The sequence below is a fragment of the Clytia hemisphaerica genome, unplaced genomic scaffold (assembly GCF_902728285.1).
Source record: "Clytia hemisphaerica strain Z4C2 unplaced genomic scaffold, Clytia hemisphaerica genome assembly, whole genome shotgun sequence".
Taxonomy (NCBI): domain Eukaryota; kingdom Metazoa; phylum Cnidaria; class Hydrozoa; order Leptothecata; family Clytiidae; genus Clytia; species Clytia hemisphaerica.
Genome location: NW_027103674.1, coordinates 2748465 through 2771830, shown reverse-complemented (window position 1 = coordinate 2771830; position 23366 = coordinate 2748465). Strand labels below are relative to the sequence as shown.

Genomic DNA, 23366 nt, shown 5'->3' with positions numbered 1-23366 from the left:
GCCCGGAATCAGGCAAACGCTAGAGGATGTACGACAAGAATTGAGAGAGCAAAAAAATTTAAACCTTTGGATATTCCATTGAATTTGTGAAAATTTTCGAAAAAGTAGACTACAGTCTGGAAAAATATTTGCAAATATGAAGGAATAGAAGAAAAACTAAAAATTCACCCCCTGGAAAATAATTTTTTGCTTGTTTTATTTGTCCAATCAAAAACTTGCTGTGCCATTGTTAAAAAAGAAGTATCCAATCAAATGAAGGAAAAGTGCTTTCATCCAATCAGAAAGGATTCTTTGAAAAAAATAACGCTCACATCAAATTCCTGCTTTCATTTGAGAACTAAAGATAAGAAAAAATTCAACCATTAGAATCAACGATTGAAACAGATAAATTTATATAACTTCTCGTCATCCAAGGTGCCAAAAAGCCAAAAGCACTAGAAATTAGGACCCGTCATTAGCCTTCATCATGCACGGCAATCTCAAAACAGACTTTCCGATGGAGCGGCTTTTGGAAGCCACTGTGCTTTTGTGATTACAATGTCATATACATAGCAAATAACTGACTAATTGTGCCACAAAACAATATCAGCTTGTTGCCAGCATGAAAATGTTCTTTCAATCACTTGTGTCACCTTAGTTAACAATATATTTTTTTCTGTAATTTTTAGGTATATAGTAATTAAAACTGAATCACATCAAAAAAAATATTGAAGAATAATTTTTTGATTTTATTTATTGAATATGGATGAAAGTAAACTTGTGGAGGATGAAGCTATGAGTGAGGGAGAGCTTAGCGAAGACGAATCAATGCAAGAAAGTCCAAATGCTAAAAGCCCACCCAAAATCTCAATCCAATTCTCAAAGCATCCTAAAAACGTACGAGAATTTGCAGCCAAAATTCGTAAAATTGAACGCAAGATTATGTTGGGTTTATTGACAGATGTAGAGGAGAGTAAATTACGTAGCAGTAAATATTTTTCCCAACGTTTTGAAAAATTGTTGAATTTATCAAGTAATAATAAGAAGTGTAACTTGTATAAACTGGTAACAAGTATTTCTTTAAATGAACCAATGATTGAGGAGTTACAAAAGAAAAAAGGCGCACTACCTTTGCGTAAGAAAATACAAAACAAAATTAATAGTTTGGGATTGCGGGAGAAAAATGTTCAAGAAAAGGTCAGTTCTGGCACCTTGAGTCAGAATGATGTCGATAGTTTTTTGAGAGATATGTATTTTAATGTTAACTTTGGTGAAGTGGTCTTGGATCATCCGCCCAACTCACAACAGGTAAGCAATAGCTTGGACTCCAATCAGAGTTTTTGATTTTTTTTGAGAAGCGATGCATTGTGGGATTGTTTTGAGAATATTACAATAGAAATCTATTAGGAATTTCTCGAGGGAATTCTGTTGTAATACTCCCAAAACAATGCCACAATGCATCGCTTTTTTAGAAAAATCAAAAACTCCAATAAGATCTATTGACCTGCTGACTTTCATATCCAAAGTTTTTATGAAAGGTTGTACCCTAATGGTAGCACTTCTCGATGTGGATCAATTTGCAATTCAATGAAATTTCTGTTTTAAAATCTACCAATAGGGTAACACGTTCTGGATCAAAGATTTTGCTTTGCTGGGATTAAGAAGCTGTGTCCAGTGTCCTTCGGGCTTGAAACTCAATGGGCCGGACCCTTCCACTCTTATTTATCTTAATGTAAATCATTTCATAGTTGCCAAGACAACATAATGGACTACCTGTTGGTCAGTCAGATTCTCCATGATACTTTGTGACCGTGAAATGGTACAGTCGACTCTGGTGTATTCAAACTTCTATTAATCGAATCCTTTTTATAATTTGAACTTATTCACAGTTTTTGTCAAAGAGAAACCCTCTTAAAATACTGTCTATAATTTGAATGTTTGTAATTCGAACAAAGAACAAAGATTCCTTGTTCGAGTTCGAGTTCGAATTAGCGAGAGTGACCTTAAATATAGGATTTGTATTATGTATGATTTTTCTATCCTGTCTTACACTGAGGCATTATTTACATGCTTATAAAAATAGAATGCACTTGTAGATATAATGGACTCTTCCAGAAAATTTGCCTTGTCAGGGTGGTAAACTTGCTCTGTTTGAAGATAATTTTGATTGCCCATTGGGTCAACTAATGCTTGTCCGGGGGGGGGGGTTAGACCTGCTGTCAGGGGGGGTCAAAAGTCTCACTGTCCGGGGTAAATTTCCAAAAAATGTTATATCCTCCACCCCCCATATTCAATCTTATTCTGGAATTATGCCAAATACACAAAGCCCTTGAATTATGAATTGTGAATTCTTTATTCTGACTTTATTATACTTAAATCTTACTTTTAATTTGTTATCATTTAATTTCAGTTTTCTTTTTTAGACCAAAAAGTATTTCAGCAGTTTTTTTAGATTCAAAAGGTTTGACAACATTTCGCACCAATTATCTTTGATTTGAATCATGCTTTGGAAAGACTGTTATCAAAGTTTAGAAAAGCGAGACTTGATTTCACAAGCTAAATGTCAATATCCTGTAGCGTTTGAGATCTTAAAGAAACTGGCAAGCTTTGCAGGAGGATCTGGAGACAGTCAGCCAGCATCATTGTACAATAGAAAACTTGAGAACACTCTTTATCAGAATTTACTATCAGAGCTTTTTTATGACGAGGGAGATGGAAGAAAAAGAGAAGCGTTGGCAAGGAATAAGGTTCAATTGTTTTTCGAGACTCTTTTTGAGAAATTGAGCCCAAGATTTGGAGAAACGACAGCATGTCAGAGTTCATCCAGAAAAAAGAGATTTCAGTTGATACACAAGAAAGTAAGTTTTATTTTTTATTTGTCAAGTTACAATATTTTTGCAGAATTAAATTTGATATTTCTTTAATAACCATTACGAATTTTACTATCCGTCTAGAGAGCTAGCATATAAATTGGAAAATCCAGCTCAAGAAAAATAAATGAGTAAAATAAGGAAAAATGGTTGATAAAGGGTCAATATGAATTGCTTGACAATGGAGACAGCCAAACAAAACTTTTGAAAGAATTTTTTAGAACTTTGGTTATCCTAAGGGAAGCACTACTAAATGTGGTATCTTGCTTTTTTTACAGCGGAGCCTCGAACACGCAAGGGAAACACAAATTTGTTCGAGTGAAGGAAATTTCGAGATATGGAGTACATACATGTTTTTTTTTTATAAGCAAGTGTATGCCCCTTGGTCAGGCTCGTGTATGCTTAAGTTCTCAAAGCATCCAGGCATAGTTTATGCTTATTATATGCTTAAGAATCATGCTAATGATTCACCCCCGAGCCAAGTCTTTAATGAAATTTCAGAAATTTTGTAAAAATTTGTTCAGATTTTGGGAGCAGTGGAATGTAGCTAGCCGTGGAATGTCTTATTTTTTACTTGACCTCTACCAAACCTTTTTTAAACAGATAAAAATGACCACTTGAAAAATATTTTAGGCTGACATATATGCTCATGTTATGCTTAGGAATTCTGCAAATCTGAGCCTTCATATGCTTATAAGCGTTATGCTTATAAAAAAAAACATGTAGTGTCCTCCGGGGAGTATTTTTTTCAGAAAATGGGAAAAAGGGTAGGCAAAATCGTTTTCAAAATTCTAGGGGGGGGGGCAATCAAAAGGAGGGGGAGAAAAAATAGCTCCAAAAAGTCAATCAGTCAAGGGTGGAGAGAAAAAATCTGAAGAAAAAATTTTTTCTGTTCTCTGGTGTCAAACATAAAACATAAAATATATCTGTTCAACCATAGAGGTATAAAAACACAGGAGAAGAATGTTCAGTTGATTTTTTCTTTCCCTACTACATTCTTCTCCTGTGTTTTTATACCTCTATGGTTCAACTTCAAGCTAAAAATATGTGATAGTGTTTTATATTCGAGGTGGTGGCAATTTACATTTTTTCTTTGTATATAGAGACGAGATAACATGAATAGAAGCAGTATTATGTTATGAGCAAAAAATCAAAAAAAATTTCATAGGGGGGGATTATTTAAAAAACCTTAGGGGGGGGGGGGGGGTCTAAAAGGGGGGGGGCAGAGGGATTTTTTTCAATTTTCAAGGGAGGGTAACCTATTAGGACACTATGGAGTAAGGTTTAGGGGAATTGAGGTTTGCATCTTGCCCCTGCATTTTTTTGCCTAAAATTATAGAGCATAAGAAATGCAATCAAACAAAAAAAGAACGATTCATATATCTCTTTTATTTATCTAATTATGAAGCTTTAAAGTTTGCTCGTTTTCGGCTCTACGAAGGAGAGCGAACCACTCTCCCTCTATTTCGTGACGTAGTGAAAGCGAGGGGAAAGTATTATCTTTCTGTGTAACAAGAAATTTGAATAAAAGAGATGTTTTATGAAAGTTCCTCGTGAACGTGTGTAATAAAAAGAAAGAGAAAAACTTTCTGAACATTTTCAAGCAGCTTTTATTTTGTACTGTAACTTGTGTGTGTGTTTTTATAAATCGGTTTTGAAATACTTTTGGTCTTACTGCTATTAAAAAAATGCCTTCTTGTCTTGCGTTGGGATGTACTAACACCACTGGTAAACCCAAGGAAAAAGAGGAACCAAAGAGCTTTCATCGTATACCAGATCCACAAAAGTACCGTTTATTAAGTGCACGGTGGCTGAACAACATGGCAAATGCTAAATGGAACCTATATAACTTTGAAGCTAACCGAAATCGAGTTTTGTGTAGTGATCACTTTCATTTAAATTGCTATGCAAGGGACTTAATGGCAGAGCTTTTAGGCACAGATAAATTTCATCAGCGAAAGAGACGAGATCGAAAACTTGTAGAAGGTGCAATACCTACTATTTTCAAACATAAAATATTTGATGAGATTAATATAGACGGTACAAAAGTCCTTCTCACTGAGTCAGCATCTCGCAAGAGGAGTTTGAATTTGGAACGAAAAGATGTAGGGTTTTTCATTTGTTTTTAAATTTGCATCAACAACCCCCTGTCACAGTGACCAGATTACTGTAGAAGTTTTAACTTAGGGTACACGTTTTTTTTTATAAGAATATCCAAAAATTTTGAGGCCTTAATGTTCTTAACTTTTTTAAATTTAAGCCTAAAAAGGTTCGTAACATAATCTTATTTTTGTCACCATTTTGTGAGTATTTTTGTCAATTTTCTTAAGAAATTGGCCGTTTTAAAATCCACAAAGCCTCAAATGTTCTTAACTTGTTCTTAACTTTTTGGCCAACGTAACCTTATGTTCTTATATAGTTTGTTCTTATAAAAAACGTGAACCACATCGGCAATGCCCGTGTGGAACGTCTCTTGTGAGTGGGGATTTCAAATTTTTTTTAACTGAAAATTTTTTTCATTAAAACTTTCATTTCCTCCTCAGTGTACCCTGGCTTATTGTCATAAAGTTCTTCCCCACTTGAATTTTTCTGAGTACTCGTTACTAGAGACAATAAATTGTCAAAGGACTTAACTGGACGTCTGAACTGCTATCTGTTGATGAGGTTAAACTACTAGTTGTAGACATTTTTTTAACAAACTTCTTCTTTCTTCTCAACGTGAGATAAAAAACCAAAACACTACGCTGTTTATTTCTCTCTTTTTTACTTTATGTAATTACATAGAAACCTAGTTGCGTTCACTACGTCACATTTTTTGTAACCATAGAAACTACAAAGAATTTTCAATCAGCTGTTTCTTCGATATAGAAAAAAGTAAACCCCTATAAACCATATATTTTCGGAATCGTCTTAACCTTTAGACCACGAGGGACGCGTATACGCGTCCAAAACAAGCCGAAATACTGAGTCTCAGACTTGAGACCATAGCTCCTGACAACTTGATTTAAAGGGGCATAAACCAAATGCTTTTAAAAGAAAGAGTATAAAAATAGCTTTCCAATGGTACCAAACCATCTTCTAAATCAAAAGCTACAAGCTTTTATGGCACATTTGTTTTATGGCAGTTTTGAATTTCAAAATAAGAATTTAGAAAAATCTCAACTTAAAAAAAAAACAGCGCGCACAAAGGGTTAATGAGCTCTTTCATATTTCATTATCAGTTTAGTGATGATTTCTAGACCTCATTTCTCCTTTAAAACCGAATTGACGAGAACATTTTTTAGAGTTAAGAAAACATTCGTGTTATAGAGGTTCGTTCGAGTTGAAGAAACTCCATTGTACTATTAAAACGGCAGTCCCCATATTGAGTAGTACCAAATAATACCCAATTTCTAAAAATTCTAATTAAACATGGCGGATAACTTTGAGTTTAACTTGGTTCGATTTATCAGGGCTCGATTCAGGATATGCACCTATGTATTGTTACTTTTACAACAGCCGATTGGTTGTTAGCGTATCCATGATATGCACTATTATGGCAATGTCTTCTGACATTACATACATCACGGACCCAACAGCTGATTGGTTGTAAGTGACGTAAAATCAGTCGATACGTCACTTTTAACCAATCAGCTGTTAGGCCCGTGGAAGACATTGCAAAGGTGCATACCATGTATACTCCTATCAACCTTAAAGTCTGAGGAGACTGCGTTCGAGTTTACTATAAAGAAATGATGTCAAAATTCCTTAAAGTCGTTGCAATTACAAAGAATTTTGACGTCTTTTCCTTGTAAATTCATACCAACCCTCTTTTAAAAGCCGACTGGGCTGCAAAGGGTTGATAGATATATTCATGATATGCACCACTGGAGAGCCTTCCAAGAATTTTCAAAAATTTCCACCCAATACGTCACTTTTTCTATTCTTTAAGTGACGTATTGGGTGGAAATTTTTAAAAGCTCTCGGAAGACTCTCTAGTGGTGCATATCATGAATTGGATAGAAAAAAACCTCTTTATTGCAGTGCTCCACATCATGAATGGAGATCAGAGATTCTCGGCAGGGAAATCGACATAGATCTTAGTTACATGTTTCTTGAAGTTATTGCATCGCTTCACATCATGAATAGAGATTACCTTATCGGGGAAAACTTCGTCGGGGAAAAGTGACGAAATTTTGGACAAGGGACGAATATTTTCCCCCGAATTTAATGCGTTTACCAACTACCAGCAAGGGACGAATTTTTCCCCGACGAAAATTTTCACCGACGAAAATTTTCCCCGATAAAGTATTTGTTCTCGAGCAACCTTACCCTACTTTTTTCGTTCCGTTCCTTTTATTATAGGCTGAGGAAGCCAGTCTGGCACCTTTGCAACAGACAGAAGATTTACTTTGTGACTATTGCCAACAAAATAGTAAGAAGAATCAATTCGGACAGCCTGAAGACCTACTCATATGCAAAGATTGTTCTAATAAAGGTATTCTAACTCTTAAGTTATTACGCGTTTAAGGACATTTCCCACGATTTGCTTATACACAGCATTTTTAAACAAAAAAAAACTTTTTCCTCTTTTGGCGCCGCGCGCGCACAAACTTTGAGAATAGTATTGTTCATACTGCTTTGTCAGAGGCGTGCCTCTTTTCTATAATAATATCATTAAAAAACCTTTCAAATATGCAAGTGCTGAGAATCTATGAAATTTGAGTCCACTCTCGCCTCTCTATGATGCTATGTGTTAATCATTGCTCGAAGACATGCATCAAAGTGGTGAACTCGAAAAAATAAAAACGCAATTCATTGTAAAAACTCTGTTCTGCGAAGTATATGAAAGAGACTTTTCCGTCTCAACATTCTGCATAATAGACCTTTTCATAAATTACGTCACGAACATCAGTTGCATTGTTTTGAATTTATTGTCATGGTGATTAACTTCTAGCGAATTTTATTACAACTACTTTCTATTTATGAAAAACTCATTTAATGTCTCAGGGGGCATGATCACCATGGAAATGGCAAGGCAAGCGATGTCCGTGACGTAATTTATGAAAAGGTCTAATCACCAAAATTTCAAGAATATATGCTAATTTGCTGTCTAAATTCTGTTTTGACAAATGCTTCTTACGGGAAAAATGATTACGCATTAACGTAAAAGGCAGGGTTTTCTAAAACTACTGTGGCTTAAATTTTGTTTAACGATTGTAATTTACACGAGGGTAACATATTCGCGTTAATAACTGTAGTAGTTATATAAGTTTAATAAGGCGGTATCTGGAAACTAAACAATGGAAATTAGCGAGAAAATACGGCTTTTTAATGTCATTATCTATCATTTTTAGCACACCCATCTTGTTTGAGTTATTCTCAAGAATTAGTGGAGCAAATCAGATCAGATAGTTCATGGCAATGCATTGATTGTAAAGCTTGCTCTATATGCGATGGCACTGGTGATCCGGTAAGATGATTCTTGCTTTGAAATGTTTACTACACATATTTATATATTATATGAAGCGACCGAAGCATAAAGGTAGAGCATCCAGCTACGGTGCGCAAGGTTGTGGGTTCGATCCCCAGCCGGGTCATACCAAAGATTCCCAAAATGGTACTTTATGCTCTCTGCTTGATGCTCAGCAACTAAAGAGACGGATCAAAGGTAAGTGGAGAAATCCAGGGAAAGGAGTGTCGCTCTTCCCTACCTCCGGGTAGACAGCTATACGAAAAGGGAACTTTCGGGTCGCCCTCGACTGCGGTCGCAAACTCACTTACTTACACATATTTTTATAAGCAACCAGGTTGCTAGGTCTCGAGGGCTCGAGACCTAGAATTAGTCGATTTCGTAAATTAAAAGCTTTTTTAGATGATCTGATTATGGCAAACAATAGCCCTTGACCCAATAAGTATGAATATGGTACAATATCAGGTGGGGTCAAGACAGATTTTGGAGATTGGAGAATGAGCTAGAATGCTAAGCAACCCCAGGGCTGACCATTGAGCTTCAAGCCCGAAGGGCTAGAGGCGAAACTTTAACCCTTCTCAGGCAAGAGAAATGGAAGCTACTTATTTCCCATCCAAAACGCGCATAGAACGTGCCGTAATCATGACGACGGATTGTATCTAGTGGTTCTTTTGTTTCGGAGGACTACATTTTTTGAAATCTAACGATAGATTTTAGTTTCAATCCGGCGTTTGTGTAAAAACTACGCTTGGGCGTTCTGGAAGGGAATAAGTGATTTCATTTCCTATGCAGGAGTCTCGTCTCTAGCCCTAAACTCAATGGGGCTGACCCGAAAATTAGAGTTTACTTATAAAAAGAACTGCGTGTTCTCTGCTTCTCTAATATAAATCTGCAACATCATCAAGGGCCTACTATCACGTTTACAGACGTGACAACCTACGCCTAATTGCTCATTGGTAAATTGGTTTATTTATATTTTAAAGAAAGATATTCTCTGTCTTTACGGAAAGCCTTTATAATTTATTGCAATTGGGTAGAGTGGAGTCCCCACTATCACAAAATCAATATGCTTTTTAAACAAGATTCTAGAACCTTCCAGTTAAAGGCCATCTTGGCAATTTTTTTCGCTCTTCTGCAGTATTAATTTTTTTAGAGTCAATGAAAAAGATTCTAGAACCTTCAAGTTAAAGGCTATCTTGGCAGCAGGAGCTATGGTCCAAGATGAGGGAGATTTCGAAGTGGTGTTGGTCAAATTCAGGACTGCTCGCTGTCACTTAGATACCGAATATATAAAATATAAAAGTTTCACTCCAAACTGGCCCCTCCCTGTGGTGTCCAAATTATTGAGACTCGTCAATTATTGTATTCTTCCTACAGGACACACTATTATTTTGTGATGCATGCGACAAAGGCTACCACATGCAATGTCATACACCTAAACTGGAGCAAACTCCCTCAGGTAGGACTTCTTTTTAGCTATACCGCTTATCGGTGTTACTCTTTCGTCACTGGCGTAAGAAGGGCCGGCGCAAGGGTTCCGGAATCAAATTATGGCTGGCGTAAAAAGGGCCCTTAAGGTAAATTATAAAGCAGGGTGTTTTCGATAAAATCAGGTAAGCCTTTTAACGTGAATTTGTGAGAATTTAAAATCTCCCCACTCGTAAAAAACACTTTCGATCTCTATTGATGTTTGGTTCCTTCGTTTCAACTTCAACTCAATGTTTTGGCAATATCATAAAACTGATGTCAAAAACCAAATAACACAAAAAAAAGTAGGGTGCTGAACTAGTAAAACATTTGGATAGTTTCACTTCTATCTTTTCGTTTGACGCGACTCGAAACGCGACGTTGAAGTTGCTGCATTGTAAATGTTGTAAATTCCATTCATTGGGAAAGAAGAAGACATTGTAGCGTCAAAGGATTCGAAAGACATTGCATTGGAAGAGGTCCCAGTAAAAATGTTGAAGACATTACACTGTAAATATCGTTTGAGAAAAAAGTGAAAGATCCGAAAAATAAAAGGTGGCAGTCTTTCTTCTTATTTGCTTCTTTCGTCGATTTCGCTGTTCTTCATATCAATTTTTAAAACTCAGTTGGAAAGAAAGGAGTTTATTTGAGAAGGATGGGTCGTATGCGATGTATCGTAAAAGGTTGCTACTCAAACCATGGTAGTGATCCCAAACCTCAATCAAACCAAAGCGCAAAACAAGACGAACATATCAGATCATTTGGTTTCCCAAATAAAGCGCGAGATCCAATCATGAGGAAACTTTGGATCAAAGCCATCCCGATGCTTCGCGAAGATCTGGTTAACAAAAGGTCGAAGCCGGTCATCTGCATCAAACACTGGCCGGAAGGGTTCAAGTTCAAAATCGGTAAAGGTGGTTTTGTCAGACCTGTTCATCCACCTTCGATTTTTCCAGAGCTGACTAAGGCTGAAATGGTTATCCTGCCCAGCATGGTGTCAAAAAAGAAAAGGAAATCTTCTAAAACCGTTGACAAAGCCGGGAAAGTCCGAAAACCATCGGCACCGACTTTCACTGGCGCCCCTGCGATGAAGCTCCATTCGTTTGAATTAAAGGACTCTCTGAAACGTAAAATGGGCACTCCTTTTTATTCAAATCACAACAACAATCATAATTGGCAGGACCTTCCAGCTATAAAGATTCCAAAGCTTGCCGACTTAATTCCAGCTGCACGCTTCAAGCAAGATTTACCGACAACGTCATCGTCGAACCCTCGTCTTCCAACGACGACAAATTCCAACTTGATCCAAGCATGTTTCCAAAGAGATTTGTCGGCAAGTTCATCATCAAATACTCGTTTTCCAACGACAAATTCAAGAGCACCGAATAACACTTTGTCGATCCTATCAAACCTTGTTTCCCGCTTTCCGTCTGCAACAACATCAATATCGGCGACATCATTATCAGAAAGCACAGATCTATCGTTGCCAACAATGGTGGAGATGTCAAACGACAAACCACGAAAACCACTTTTTATTCCATGCTCAAAAAGACAACACTTGCAATTTCAAACAGTAGCCGAGAAGACATCAATGATGCCCCACAATGAAATGAATCGAGTCATACCTAATCGAACTCCCGATACCGATTCCGCTACAATTGAAACGTACAAGAAAAAGTTAGAAGACTTTCAACAGCAAATTGATCTGCAAAGAAAATCTTGGCCCGATAATCATGGGAATAGGCGCAGTAATGCAGAACTGATCAAAGAATTTTCGAACCGGCTTTCAACCGAATACGGGAAAAAATTTCGACCAATTTTACCTAAAGGTGGACTTCAAGACCAAAACCTGGAATCAATTTTGAAAGCTTATTGTAAGGAATTTATAACTATTGTCGTACACTGTGTTAACCGGTGCAACCAGAGATTAAAAGAACTAAACCCTTAAGTAATTTCAATCGCCAAGGGAGTTGTGTGATTGCATTTTTTTTTACTGTAAATTTTATGGTTAAGTAATTTTAATCAGTTGTTTGTTTGCATTTTTGTTTGACTGTAATTTATGGGGTTTAAGGCGAAGCCCTAATGTCTGCATTCCAAAATTGAAAGTTGCTTAGCTTTTTTATATTTTCCCAAACATTTTCTTGGCATTTTGGCAACATTTTGTGAAGAAAACCATTTAATAAGTTGTTCTAGATACTTTATTTTGACACAATTCTCTCTCTGTAAAATTCTCTTCCTTCATTGAAACAATAGTTTCTTTCTTCACTTTCGACAGGGAAATGGGCATGCGCGACGTGCATTTCAAAAGGGAAATCTGTGACCAGCACATCTTCAACGAAACAAGTTCTGGTTATTGATGACAACGATGGTTCTGTCGGTTCTTCCAATGATACTAAAGATGAATTACCAACACCCCAGTCCTCAGGTACAGAGAGTTTTATTTCTCTTTGTTTTTACAAAGATACTAAATATGCATTGCCGACACCTCAGTCCTCGAGTCAGTTTTAAAACTTCCGTCTCGGCGAAGTATACAAAGAGGTCTTTCCGCCTAATCCTGCATAATTCACCTAAATTTTTCCATAAACGTGTACTAATTTGCTGTTTAAAATCTGTTTCACACAAAAAACCTTGCGTTGGCCATTGTCACATAAAGAGAGCTTTTATTTTGTCAATTACAACAACAAGCAAATTTACAATATATCTCTTGTTCGGCTTGAAAGTCGGCATATAGTCCCGCTGCTGAGGTCGATAAATGTTTCATTTCGTGACACACATCTTAGAACTAACTTTTTTTGGTGGAAACTCGCGAATTAGTATATTTAGATTCCAAAATCAAAAAGTTTCCACGATATTATCGTGCAAGTAACGAGTAATTGGCGATTTCCAGGCAAAATTGCAAGGCCTGAAAATTCATGATTTTTGGGGGGTCTTCAAATTAAAAAAAAACCTATATCACACGATAGAGCTCTTCAAACTGAGCAAAAGAGTGTATTACACCAAAGTCCCAACTTCTCTAGATCAAAAGTTATTATGGGCCTATTTGTGGTCAAAAACTGATGGAAAACAGGGAATTTCCCCACAATCTGCATTAATTTATGCAAAATTAAACACCTTTTTGACCAAAAATAGGCCCATAACTTTTGATCTAGAGAAATTGGAACTTTGGTGTAATACACTTTTTTGCTCAGTTTGAAGAGCTCTATCATGTGATATAGGTCTTTTTTTAATTTGAAGACCACCCAAAAATCAGCCACTTTTTTCGATCTCAGCAGCGGGACTAATAGGGTAGGTAAACACATGCTTTGGCGATTGAAAGTAAGTGGTGTCTTGGCTTCGAAGTACCTTATCGGCCAAAACTTATTCGGCCTTATTTTTAGTCGGCCTTGATTATTAGTCGGCCCTATCCTAATTTTAGTCACCTCGTCAAAATTTAGTCACTAAGGGCCGACTAATAATTAAGACCGACTAAAAATTTGGTAATACCGATATGAAAAGTGGGTTAAGGAAAGCTTAATTATAAACTTTTAATATAAACTTTTAACTTGGCCCAAATTTTTAGTCGGTCCCAATTTTAGTCACCAATCCAAAATTTAGTCACTTAGGGCCGATTAAGTTTTGGCTGATAAGATAAATCATTGAATAAACAAAGCGGCGTAGTCGTTGACGTTTCATTTTTGGTACTTGGTACCCAGCCTCTTAAGAGCCATTTTCTGTAAAAATCAGGCAGAATCAGGCAGGTCGAGGAAGTGATATCCTCAGATTTTGCCAATTTTTGGATATTTTGCTCAAATACATGAAAATAACATCCTGTAAAAATTTTTTTGATAAATCTTTGACTTCAAGAGCAATTTTAAACATGATCAAGCCTAAGATTCATTTCAAATCATATTTTCCTGGAAGAAATCCATGAGTACTTTGAAAAAATGGCATTTTGAGAATTTTCATGTGACATTTAAGGCCACGCCCTAAAATGGCGGTTAAAGATAGCTTTTTGTAAATTTTTAGTATTTTCAATGAGCTTTTAAAGCCATGGCCATAAGTTCCACCACTGAAACAAACCATTTTTAGTTAGTGTTTTGGCCATATTACCCAATTCTAAAATCAAACCCATGTGCTCCAATACCATTTTTGCACAGTTTATCTTCAAAAATATTTTTAAGTCATCAAGACTTAACCAATTTTTCCCTTAGCAACGCATTGTTTTCCCCTAGCAACCAGGCATCCAGCTTTATCAAAATTTTCCAAACTGTCTCCTAGTGGTTCCAGATCATGGTAAATGTCTTAGATTGCAGTATCAAAGTCTTGGACACAACTTTCACTGAATTTTAGGGCAAATTAGGGTCGCAGAGACAGAAATAGCAGACCCCAACAGGTAACGAGGAAGCAACTTTGGCTGATGCTTGTTGCAAAACCCTAAATCAAATCAAATTGATTCTAATGTTTTTAACATTATTGCAGAGGAAATACTAAGAGAAAATTAAGTGGGGGTACTAAGCATAGAAGTTGAAGGTTCTTTTAACAGGTGAAATGAGGCTTTTGACAAGAAATTTCACCACTAAGGAAAAACGCTAATCTCTTGTTTTTCATTGTTTTCAAATGCTAAAAATTATTTGCAATTGATCTTTAAAGGGAAGTCTCTTCTTGCATTCCATACCTTTGTACTGTTTTATCATTATAGATACTTACACAGACCTAGTAAAGAACTTTGAAAAAAGTTATACTGCCTTACAGATGGACTCTAAGAGGAGGAGAGGATACAGAATTTACTGTAGTTAAAGTTCATCTGAACGAAAAAAGATTTTTCAAAAAAAATTTTACAGGATGTTATTTTCATGTATTTGAGCAAAATATCCAAAAATTGGAAAAATCTGAGGATATCACTTCCTCGACCTGCCTGATTCTTACAGAAAATGGCTCTTAATGTTTGATGGGCATATTGCTTAAAGCAGTGGGCCGTCGTAAAAAATGAGAGCCTAAGAAACAATTTCAATTCCATTATCATTCTCCATAGATGACACCATGATAGCGGTTAACTCGATTACTACCGTCTCTTCTATGGAAGTTATGCCTATCGTCTCTGCACCCCGACGCGCCGTGGATCCTACTCCTTCAGGTATGTACCACCTTTGTGCTGTTCATAACCTATTTATTACATATTTATTAGTTCGTGTTAACGACCCTTTAACCATAGCGTTAGAAAAAGATTGCTCGAGATTACTTCAATATGTTTCCGTTACTCGTGCTGATTGTCTTGTCCCTTGAGTGAGTCTCAAGCTTTTAATCTCCTAATTCTTTTCATTTTTCCAGCTTCACTGCAATCGTCAAAGGTCGCCACACCACCCATCATCTCTGTCAAACCTTCCAATTTTGTTTACCACCCGTCTGGTCTCACTTACGCGCCCCTACCACCAGGCTCAAGTGCGGTAACCCTACCACCAGGACACCACCCTGTATCGATGCCACAACCACAGTTCATCCCTGTCAATTATATGCTTCCTAACGGGGTACCTGCTGCCCACCAACCCCCGCACGGTGTCCCAGTACAAGCTTCGAGAGGTGTCACCCCTATGATACAACCTCCTCCAGCACACGTCGTTGGAACTGCACCGATCCCCAACCAGCCGACAGCCGCTGTGGCACCGCAAACGCAAAGTGTAATGGGGAAAGGTGTACGCAACGATCTCTCGCACATCTTGAATCCAAAAGTACCGCTTCCAGGTTTGTACGGGCGAAATTTATTAACATGAACTTTAATAACTAGAATGTTCTGGCCTCCTTGAGGTAGGCAGGGGAAATTGTCCGGGAAATTGTATTGTATTGTATTGGCTAATTCCGCTGGACTATTTCTACAGAATACAAAGTTGAAGTTTTTCTATCATATCAGCGTTTAATTTTACGGTTAAAACGAAAAACTAAATTCTAAAGTTAGGGTTCATTTTTTACGTTTAATTGGATTATTTCTGTTTTGGAAGATTTTCTGTCAGATCTTATCTTTTTTTTAAAAGCTTTTCTATTTTTCTTTACCGATGGATCATTTTTTACAGATGGAAAATTTTTATCTCAAATGGGGTTTTTTATTTTTGTCTGAAAAGTGAGTATTTTGACCTGAAAGACGACCTTTTTCGAAGAACACAAATTGTAGCTGAAACCCTAAAGACTTTTCAGTCATAATAAAACTTTTCACCAGAGCAATCGTCATTTTTTTCGGGACAATGTTTTTCAAATAACTTAAGTTCACCTAACAATTTGTTTTTTTTTTTCAGACGTACGCTCATCTATTCGTGACGATGTGTTGAGAGCCTTACCGACCGATGTCGCTGATTGGACGGTACAGAATGTGGCGTACTATTTCAAAGCACATGGATATATTCACGAGAGTAAACTGCTGGAGGAACAGGTTTCTTAGAATTTTCTCTCTCCTTTTTTAAGTTGCGTGATCATTTCCTCGTGTTTTTTACATTTTTATAGACACATGTCTCGTGATAAGCGACAGTACTCCCACCCTTTAAGACTTTGCGTCCCCGATGAGTGTCCCCAGGGCAAAAAAGCAAAAAAAGTCGATGTCGTCCAATTCTAATGAAATTACGAATATAACACAATTAAATGGTGTAGAATTGAATGGCAATATTGTTTTTTGTGTATTTGGGTCTTTTAGAGGGTAAAATTGGGGGTTTTGGGCCCAATTCTGGGCTTTTTGGGCAAAAAATGACCCATAAATGAAGTTTCTCCAATTTCGATGAAACTTTCCAGTTTTATCCAATTTTTCATGTAGAACACGAATATGAAACTTAAAATTCTTCAAAAGTCCTGAAATACCCTCAAAAAGGGGGTTTTGGGCCCAATTCTGGGCTTTTGGGGCAAAAAATGACCCAAAATTTAAGTTTCTCCAATTTTGATGAAACTTTCCACTTTTATCCAATTTTTCATGTAGAACACGAATATGAAACTTAAAATTCTTCAAAAGTCCTGAAATACCCTCAAAAAGGGGGTTTTGGGCCCAATTCTGGGCTTTTGGGGCAAAAAATGACCCAAAAATTAATTTTTTTCCAAATTTCGACGAAAATTTCCACTTTTATTCAATTTTTCATGTAGAATACGAAAACAACACTCAAGTTTTATGAAAACCCCCTCGAGACACCCCTTATATAAGAGGGTTTATGGTCCAATCTTCGTCTTTTCAGGGTTTAAACAAGACCCAACAGTCGAGCTTCTTTAATTTTAATGAAACGTGAATTAACAAACATTTTTATTGAATAATTTAAAATTACACTCAAAATTAACCCCAAAATTGCACCCGTAAAATGGTTTCTTGTCTAAACATTAGGCTGTCAGTAATACAAAATAATAATCAGAGGGTCCAATTTTTCTAATTCAACCTGCTTTTAGTCCCAAGGTTAATATTTTTGCTGTTTCCAAACAAATTCTATGGACTGAAACAGTTAGATAACATTTTTTCGTAAACCCCCTAGTTTTTGAGATAAACGAGTTTAAAGATTTTTATTCCTATAGAAAGCACTGTTATTGGCTAGAAGTGATGAGCTATTTATGAAAATAGACTGAATATATTCTAAATGTGTGAATGTTTTCTGATGATGATTTAGGAAATGAAGATTTTTGGAAATTTTAGTTTGATTGGCAATTTTTCCAGATTTTGGTTTAAAAGTCCGACTTGGTGCATACTGTTTCCATGGTAATGAATGCAAATATGGCAGTATTGAAAATCACTTGCAAAATAGCTGTCAACATGTCGAGTTCCAGCGAGAATGAATCCGAGTGTGAAAGTGATTTTTTCTCCAGTGGTGATGAAAATGAGTTGAGTGATAATGATGATGAATGTGATTATGATCCCGAAGGTGTTGAGAGCGATGAGGACAATGCTGGTTGTTGTAAATGGAGAACTTCCTCTCAGACAGAATTAGAGATAATAAAACCATCGCCAAACCTTACTGAGTTTGGAAAGCCAAGTATGGAATTTGACACTGATGTGCAGCCAAATGACCTTGTTGAAAAGATTCTTAATGATGAGTTCATTAACAAATGTATTGACTGTACCAATGCACATGGTCGAAATGACCCGGTGTATACAAAAGAAATTGGTGTTATTGAAAAAACTGAAAAAGGACGTTCCTTGATTCGTGGTTTTTTTGCTTTGAAATGGCATCTATCTTTGATACGCTACCCCCAGAAAAAGTGGGCCTGGAGTAGTGATACTTTAAAATCACAAACGGAAGTAAAAAAGGTCATGACTTTTATTAAATTTAAATCATTATTGAAACATTTTCGGGTGACAGATGCATCTAATCTACCTGATAGATCATCGGCATCTTATCATCCTCTACAAAACATCCAGGCGGGTGTAGATATGATAAAACGTAAATCGCAAACGCTTTGGTCTCCTGGATTTAAAATGTGTATTGATGAGGGGCGTATCCGCAGTAAGAGTAAACGAAACAAATTTAAGATAAGAAATCCTGACAAGCCGATAAGAATGGGGTGGACCGTCAATAAAATTGCTGATCAGGGAGAACTTGGTGGATATTACACATACAATCACTTGGTGAAGGTCGGCAAGCAAACGTTCACAAACACGGGCTCAGGAAAAAATTACAACACCGTTGAGCAACTTTTAGAGGGGTTAAAACATATGGGAAGACTTGTGGTGATGGATAGTAGATTTCCAACTATTCAACTTTTGAAAGATGCAGCTAGCATATGGAACACCAGAATCATTGCTACTGTTTGTGGAAATACGGCCCATCTTCCAAAGAAACACGGTTCATTTCTAAAGAATACCAAATCCTTTGTCAGAGGATACTCACAGTCCCTGCATCACCAAAATTTGAATTTGACATATTGGAACGATAATAATGCAGTTTGCTTCCTTGACAATGATGTTGATTCTGCCAGGGAAAACTGGTCTTCAATTGAGGTGAACGGACAGGCCATTCACACTCCACCCTCAGTGGTTTTGTATCGCCAGATTTATGGGATGGTTGACCGTACAAACCAACATCAAGCATACTACAACAGCGAGTTTCGTAGTGTTCGCAAACAGAGCCGAGTGCTTGATTCGTTAATTGAGACATACGCGTTGTGTAATACCTTCACAATCTGGAAAAATCTTCATTCTATCACGGAAAAGCAACGGCTATATTCGAGCAGCGAGTTCAGATTTGCTGTTATTCGTAACTGGTACGCAAAATGCAGAATGCACAATAATAAGGACAAACTGTTACGAAACCCATCATCAAATGTCTCAAAAAGAAGAAAAGTTGAAATGAGCGTGTTATCACCTCGTAAAGGTAAAAGTCATAAAAAATTAGTTTCTCCTAAATTCCTGAAAAGCGTTAAAGGTTTCATCTTTCCCTCTTGCTTGTTTAAACTACAGTCACGTAATTACTTTTTAGATTTTTAAACTCTATTTTGGATCTGTTTAGCTTGTTGAATAGTGTTTCAGTGTGATCATGTCACATTATTTAGAAAAAGTGAATATTTAAACAATTACACTAATTCATATTCAAGGTCGACATTCAGAAGCTAAGCTCACAAAAGACGACGCTCCAAATAAAGAGCAAAGATTGCGCTGCCGGATTTGCGGAGCAAAAACCCGCACAAAATGTGACAAGTGCTCACAACCGAACGAACCACTTGCTCTTTGCTCATTTAATCAACGAGGTTGTTGGAATGAATACCACAAAAAGCGAGAATTTGATGTTGCGAGCAGCCAGTCTCAAGATGACGTTTGAATTTGATATTGAGAATCCTATTTCGTTAAAGCTTTTAAAGTAATTTATCGTTTCTCTTCACCTTTTGGTTTTAAAGGAATAGATTCTATGAGAATATCAGGGTGAGATTTTTGGTTTAGAACGATATTGGTCTATGCTCAAGCCAAAGTGCACTATTGGCGTCAAAAAACGCGTATGAGAGTGTTTTCATTTGACAAAGATTGAGATTCTCAGTATCATCGGTTTATACAACGATTTTCTATCATACACTTCTGTATATAATTTCTAAATACATAACTTGTAGTTAATTTTCATAACTGTTACTTTTGGTGCATTTTCCTTACAAATGATTTATTGTTTGAAAAGTTTCGATTACTTTTCATTAGTGTATTATTAGTATAGTATATATACGGAATATATGATTGATATATGACTATGAACTGGTATTGTTGTAAAGTTGTTTTTTTATGTGTGATAGGAATTTAACTATCATTTTCAATATTATTTCATACTTCTCTGTTCAATCAAATTATGTTACATAGCTTTCCAGGGTTACTTAGACAACAAGAACACGTTAGATGAACTTAATTATACCCCTGTCTCGCCAGAACACATTATTTTTAGCTGATTGATTTTCGAAGTCTGATCAGAACAAATTAAAATTTCTAGCTGAAATATGCTCTCAGAACACATCGGAAAAAAAGGTCGCCTCGCCGGCTGCTTTCACGGACTGTTTCTCTGAAACCCATCTGATTTTCCTTTTATGGAAGAATTTTCGTATTCTACATAAAAAAATGGATAAAAGTGGAAAGTTTCGTCGAAATTAGAGAGACTTCATTTTTGGGTCATTTTTTGCCCCATAAGCCCAGAATTGGGCCCAAAACCCCCTTTTTGAGGGTATTTCAGGAATTTTAAAGAATTTTGAGTTTCATATTCGTGTTCTACATGAAAAATTGGATAAAAGTGGAAAGTTTCATCAAAATTGGAGAAACTTAAATTTTGGGTAATTTTTTGCCCCAAAAGCCCAGAATTGGGCCCAAAACCCCCTTTTTGAGGGTATTTCAGGACTTTTGAAGAATTTTAAGTTTCATATTCGTGTTCTAAATGAAAAATTGGATAAAACTGGAAAGTTTCATCGAAATTGGAGAAACTTCATTTTTGGGTCATTTTTTTGCCCAAAAAGCCCAGAATTGGGCCCAAAACCCCCAATTTTACCCTTTAAAAGACCCAAATACACAAAAAACAATATTGCCATTCAATTCTACACCATTTAATTGTGTTATATTCGTAATTTCATTAGAATTGGACGACATCGACTTTTTTTTGCTTTTTTGCCCTGGGGACACTCATCGGGGACGCAAAGTCTTAAAGGGTTAAGGCTCTACCCCGGTTGAACTTTGACTCTCGGAGTAGCAAAGTCTAATAGCAGTGGGAAGGATGGTTGAATTAGGACGACAGCATTGGGACACGAGAAAGAAACTTTCAGAAAGGATTCGAAGAAAATCTTTTTTCAGAAAAAGGTTAAAAGACAACCAAGAAAAAAATATTTGATTTGCGAAAGTAATTTAATTTTATCTGCGTTCTTTGCTGCAAATGCTAATGAATAATAGCAGCTTTCCTACAATATTCATCCGACTTTTGCGAGTTTCTGCATTCTGGAGTGTTTTTCACCATTTACTAGTCTAGCATACTAATTCGGAATAAGCAAAAAAAAACAATGGAAAGGACAAATTTTAGTTGATAAATATTGATATTATCCCGTAACAATTATTGCATTACCGTATAACACGTATATTACTGTATTACACGGATTATATAAAACGAATTCAGTGTATTTACCTTCCCAAACGAACGTATTGTAATATCTTGATAAAATCTTGGTCGTTTTGTCTCTTGACTTGCGTTAATGATTGAAAAGGTGTGGCTTAAAGATTTTGTTTCATTATTTTACCTTCGAGTCTAACATGTTCGACGAATAATTCAGACATAGTAAAAAACAGGCAATAACTAATGGAATGGACAAACTGATATTATCCCGCAACAATTATTGCATTATCATATAACACCCATATTACTGTATTACACGGATTTTAAACGACTCCAGTCTAATTTTTGATTGATTTTATTAATCGATTCATAACTGGCATTAACATATAGCATGGCCCTTATTTCAGAATTAATATTTTCAAGCTATGAGTTAAAATCTCTAAGAGCAACATTTAAAACCAGACAAAGGTTTCACTTAATTACTAACCAATTAATACCTTCATTTTTATTACTAATTGAATGAGTTTCAAATAAAGAATTTTCTTTTATTTCAAAATCGTCATGTATGATTCTTCCTCAAATCGTAATTGCTTTTCATATCCGTGACAGCTCTGGAGGAGAGCATCTACGTAGGACGACGCTCCATCGTAGATGAAGTTTTGAGGATGTATAAGGGATTTCCATTACGGTTTAACAGCGGATTGAAAAATTCATTTTCCTGATATTCCTAACGTCATAAACTGATTTTAGCCCGTAACAATTATTGCATTATCGTATAACACCCATATTACTGTATTACACGGATTATAAACGACTCTAGTCTAACCATTTTTCGAACCCTCATAGGAAATTGACGGTAGAGCAATGTTGTTGATGTCACGAAATGATTGTTTAACTGGTCTACGTATTAAACTTGGTCCTGCACTTAAGATCTATCACATGCATATTCACAAGCTTCAAAAGAAAACTGACTTTCTTGGATGAAGTTGATCAGTCGATGAAATCGGGAAGATGATCGGGATTTGTCTCTTAGACACCCTATTTTAACAGACCCGGTAGGGAGTAGGAATAACGGACTGAAACTTGATGGGATTGATATTCCTATGTTTTTCATGGCTGGGGATTTGAATTCAATTGGGGGATGGATACAATATTTTGCAGCGAGACTTTGTTTATTTAAATATTTTCAGAAGGGACAAAAATTGTATTTTCCACTCGGGACGACATTTTGGCCATTTTTTCCAGTAGGAGAAAATCCCACCGGGTCTGTGAATATGGGGTGTTCTTAGTGACCTGGTAACTGGTAAAACGATGAGATCTTCGGTGAGGAATGTGAGTGTTGGAAGTTTGGATATTTGTGGTACCAAAGAAATTTCAGATTTCAGTCTGTGTATTCATTTTCTGTTTGTTTTTTATACGCTATTATATTTGTTATTTTTTATAATTCAATTCCTCAAATCATTTGTTTGGGAAAAAGTGTAAATAAATATTTAGTTCGTTTAATTTTTAAGCCATTTTCATTAAGTAGTTGGTAGTAGCGTAGCGTAGACTCAGGTCAGAATCAAGAAAAGAACTACATTATCGATTAAGGAATTTCTCTCTCAAAAAGAGCTGAAAAGTGTCTTCTTTTGAGATTGGTTCGTCATGTAGAGGTTGAGCGTTGCAGTTGACGCTTTCTAATTCGACAAACTTTGAAAATATGCAGGCCCGTAGTACCTGCCTTCTAGGGTCTTATCCTATTATTGAGAAGCTCTGGCTATCTAGACAATTCGAATTCAGATCCATGAAAATTGAATTAGAGAGTGGTAGTCAACAGTATTTTTATTTTTTAGTTAGAATATTTTTCAGTTGTACATTCTTTATAATATTTTATAAACCTGGCCGACAATTTTTCAAAGCATTTAAAGTTGGTTTATTATTTCGATACCAAGTGAACCGTTTTTGTTGGTTCTTCAAAAATATTTGTCTATGTTAATTTATGATGAAGTAAGTTAGGGTTTTCTGGAAATTCCTGGGAAATGACTATTTAGTTTTAGTCTGTATGTATAGCTTGGTTTATATTGAAGTTTCCTTCAATCATAGAAGAGGGTTTTATGGTTGGCTGAG

At 36.2% G+C, this 23366-nt stretch overlaps 1 protein-coding gene across 4 annotated transcripts; it reads left to right on the top strand.

Annotated features, from left to right (window-relative positions):
• Window positions 1–644: 644 nt before the first annotated feature.
• On the top strand, window positions 645–22849 carry LOC136803511 (uncharacterized). 4 transcript variants are annotated; one of them, XM_067060252.1, is made up of 9 exons: window positions 645–1287; window positions 7194–7326; window positions 8186–8301; window positions 9679–9760; window positions 12044–12193; window positions 14780–14881; window positions 15076–15486; window positions 16032–16165; window positions 22107–22849. In XM_067060252.1, exons 1-9 carry the CDS (start codon window positions 742–744, stop codon window positions 22242–22244), a joined length of 1812 nt encoding a protein of 603 aa, XP_066916353.1. In that variant the 5' UTR covers window positions 645–741; the 3' UTR covers window positions 22245–22849. The 4 variants fall into 4 exon arrangements, with proteins under 4 accessions (XP_066916353.1, XP_066916355.1, XP_066916354.1 ...); XM_067060254.1 differs by lacking the exon at window positions 645–1287 and adding an exon at window positions 2395–2837; XM_067060253.1 differs by lacking the exon at window positions 645–1287 and adding an exon at window positions 4493–4954.
• Window positions 22850–23366: the final 517 nt, after the last annotated feature.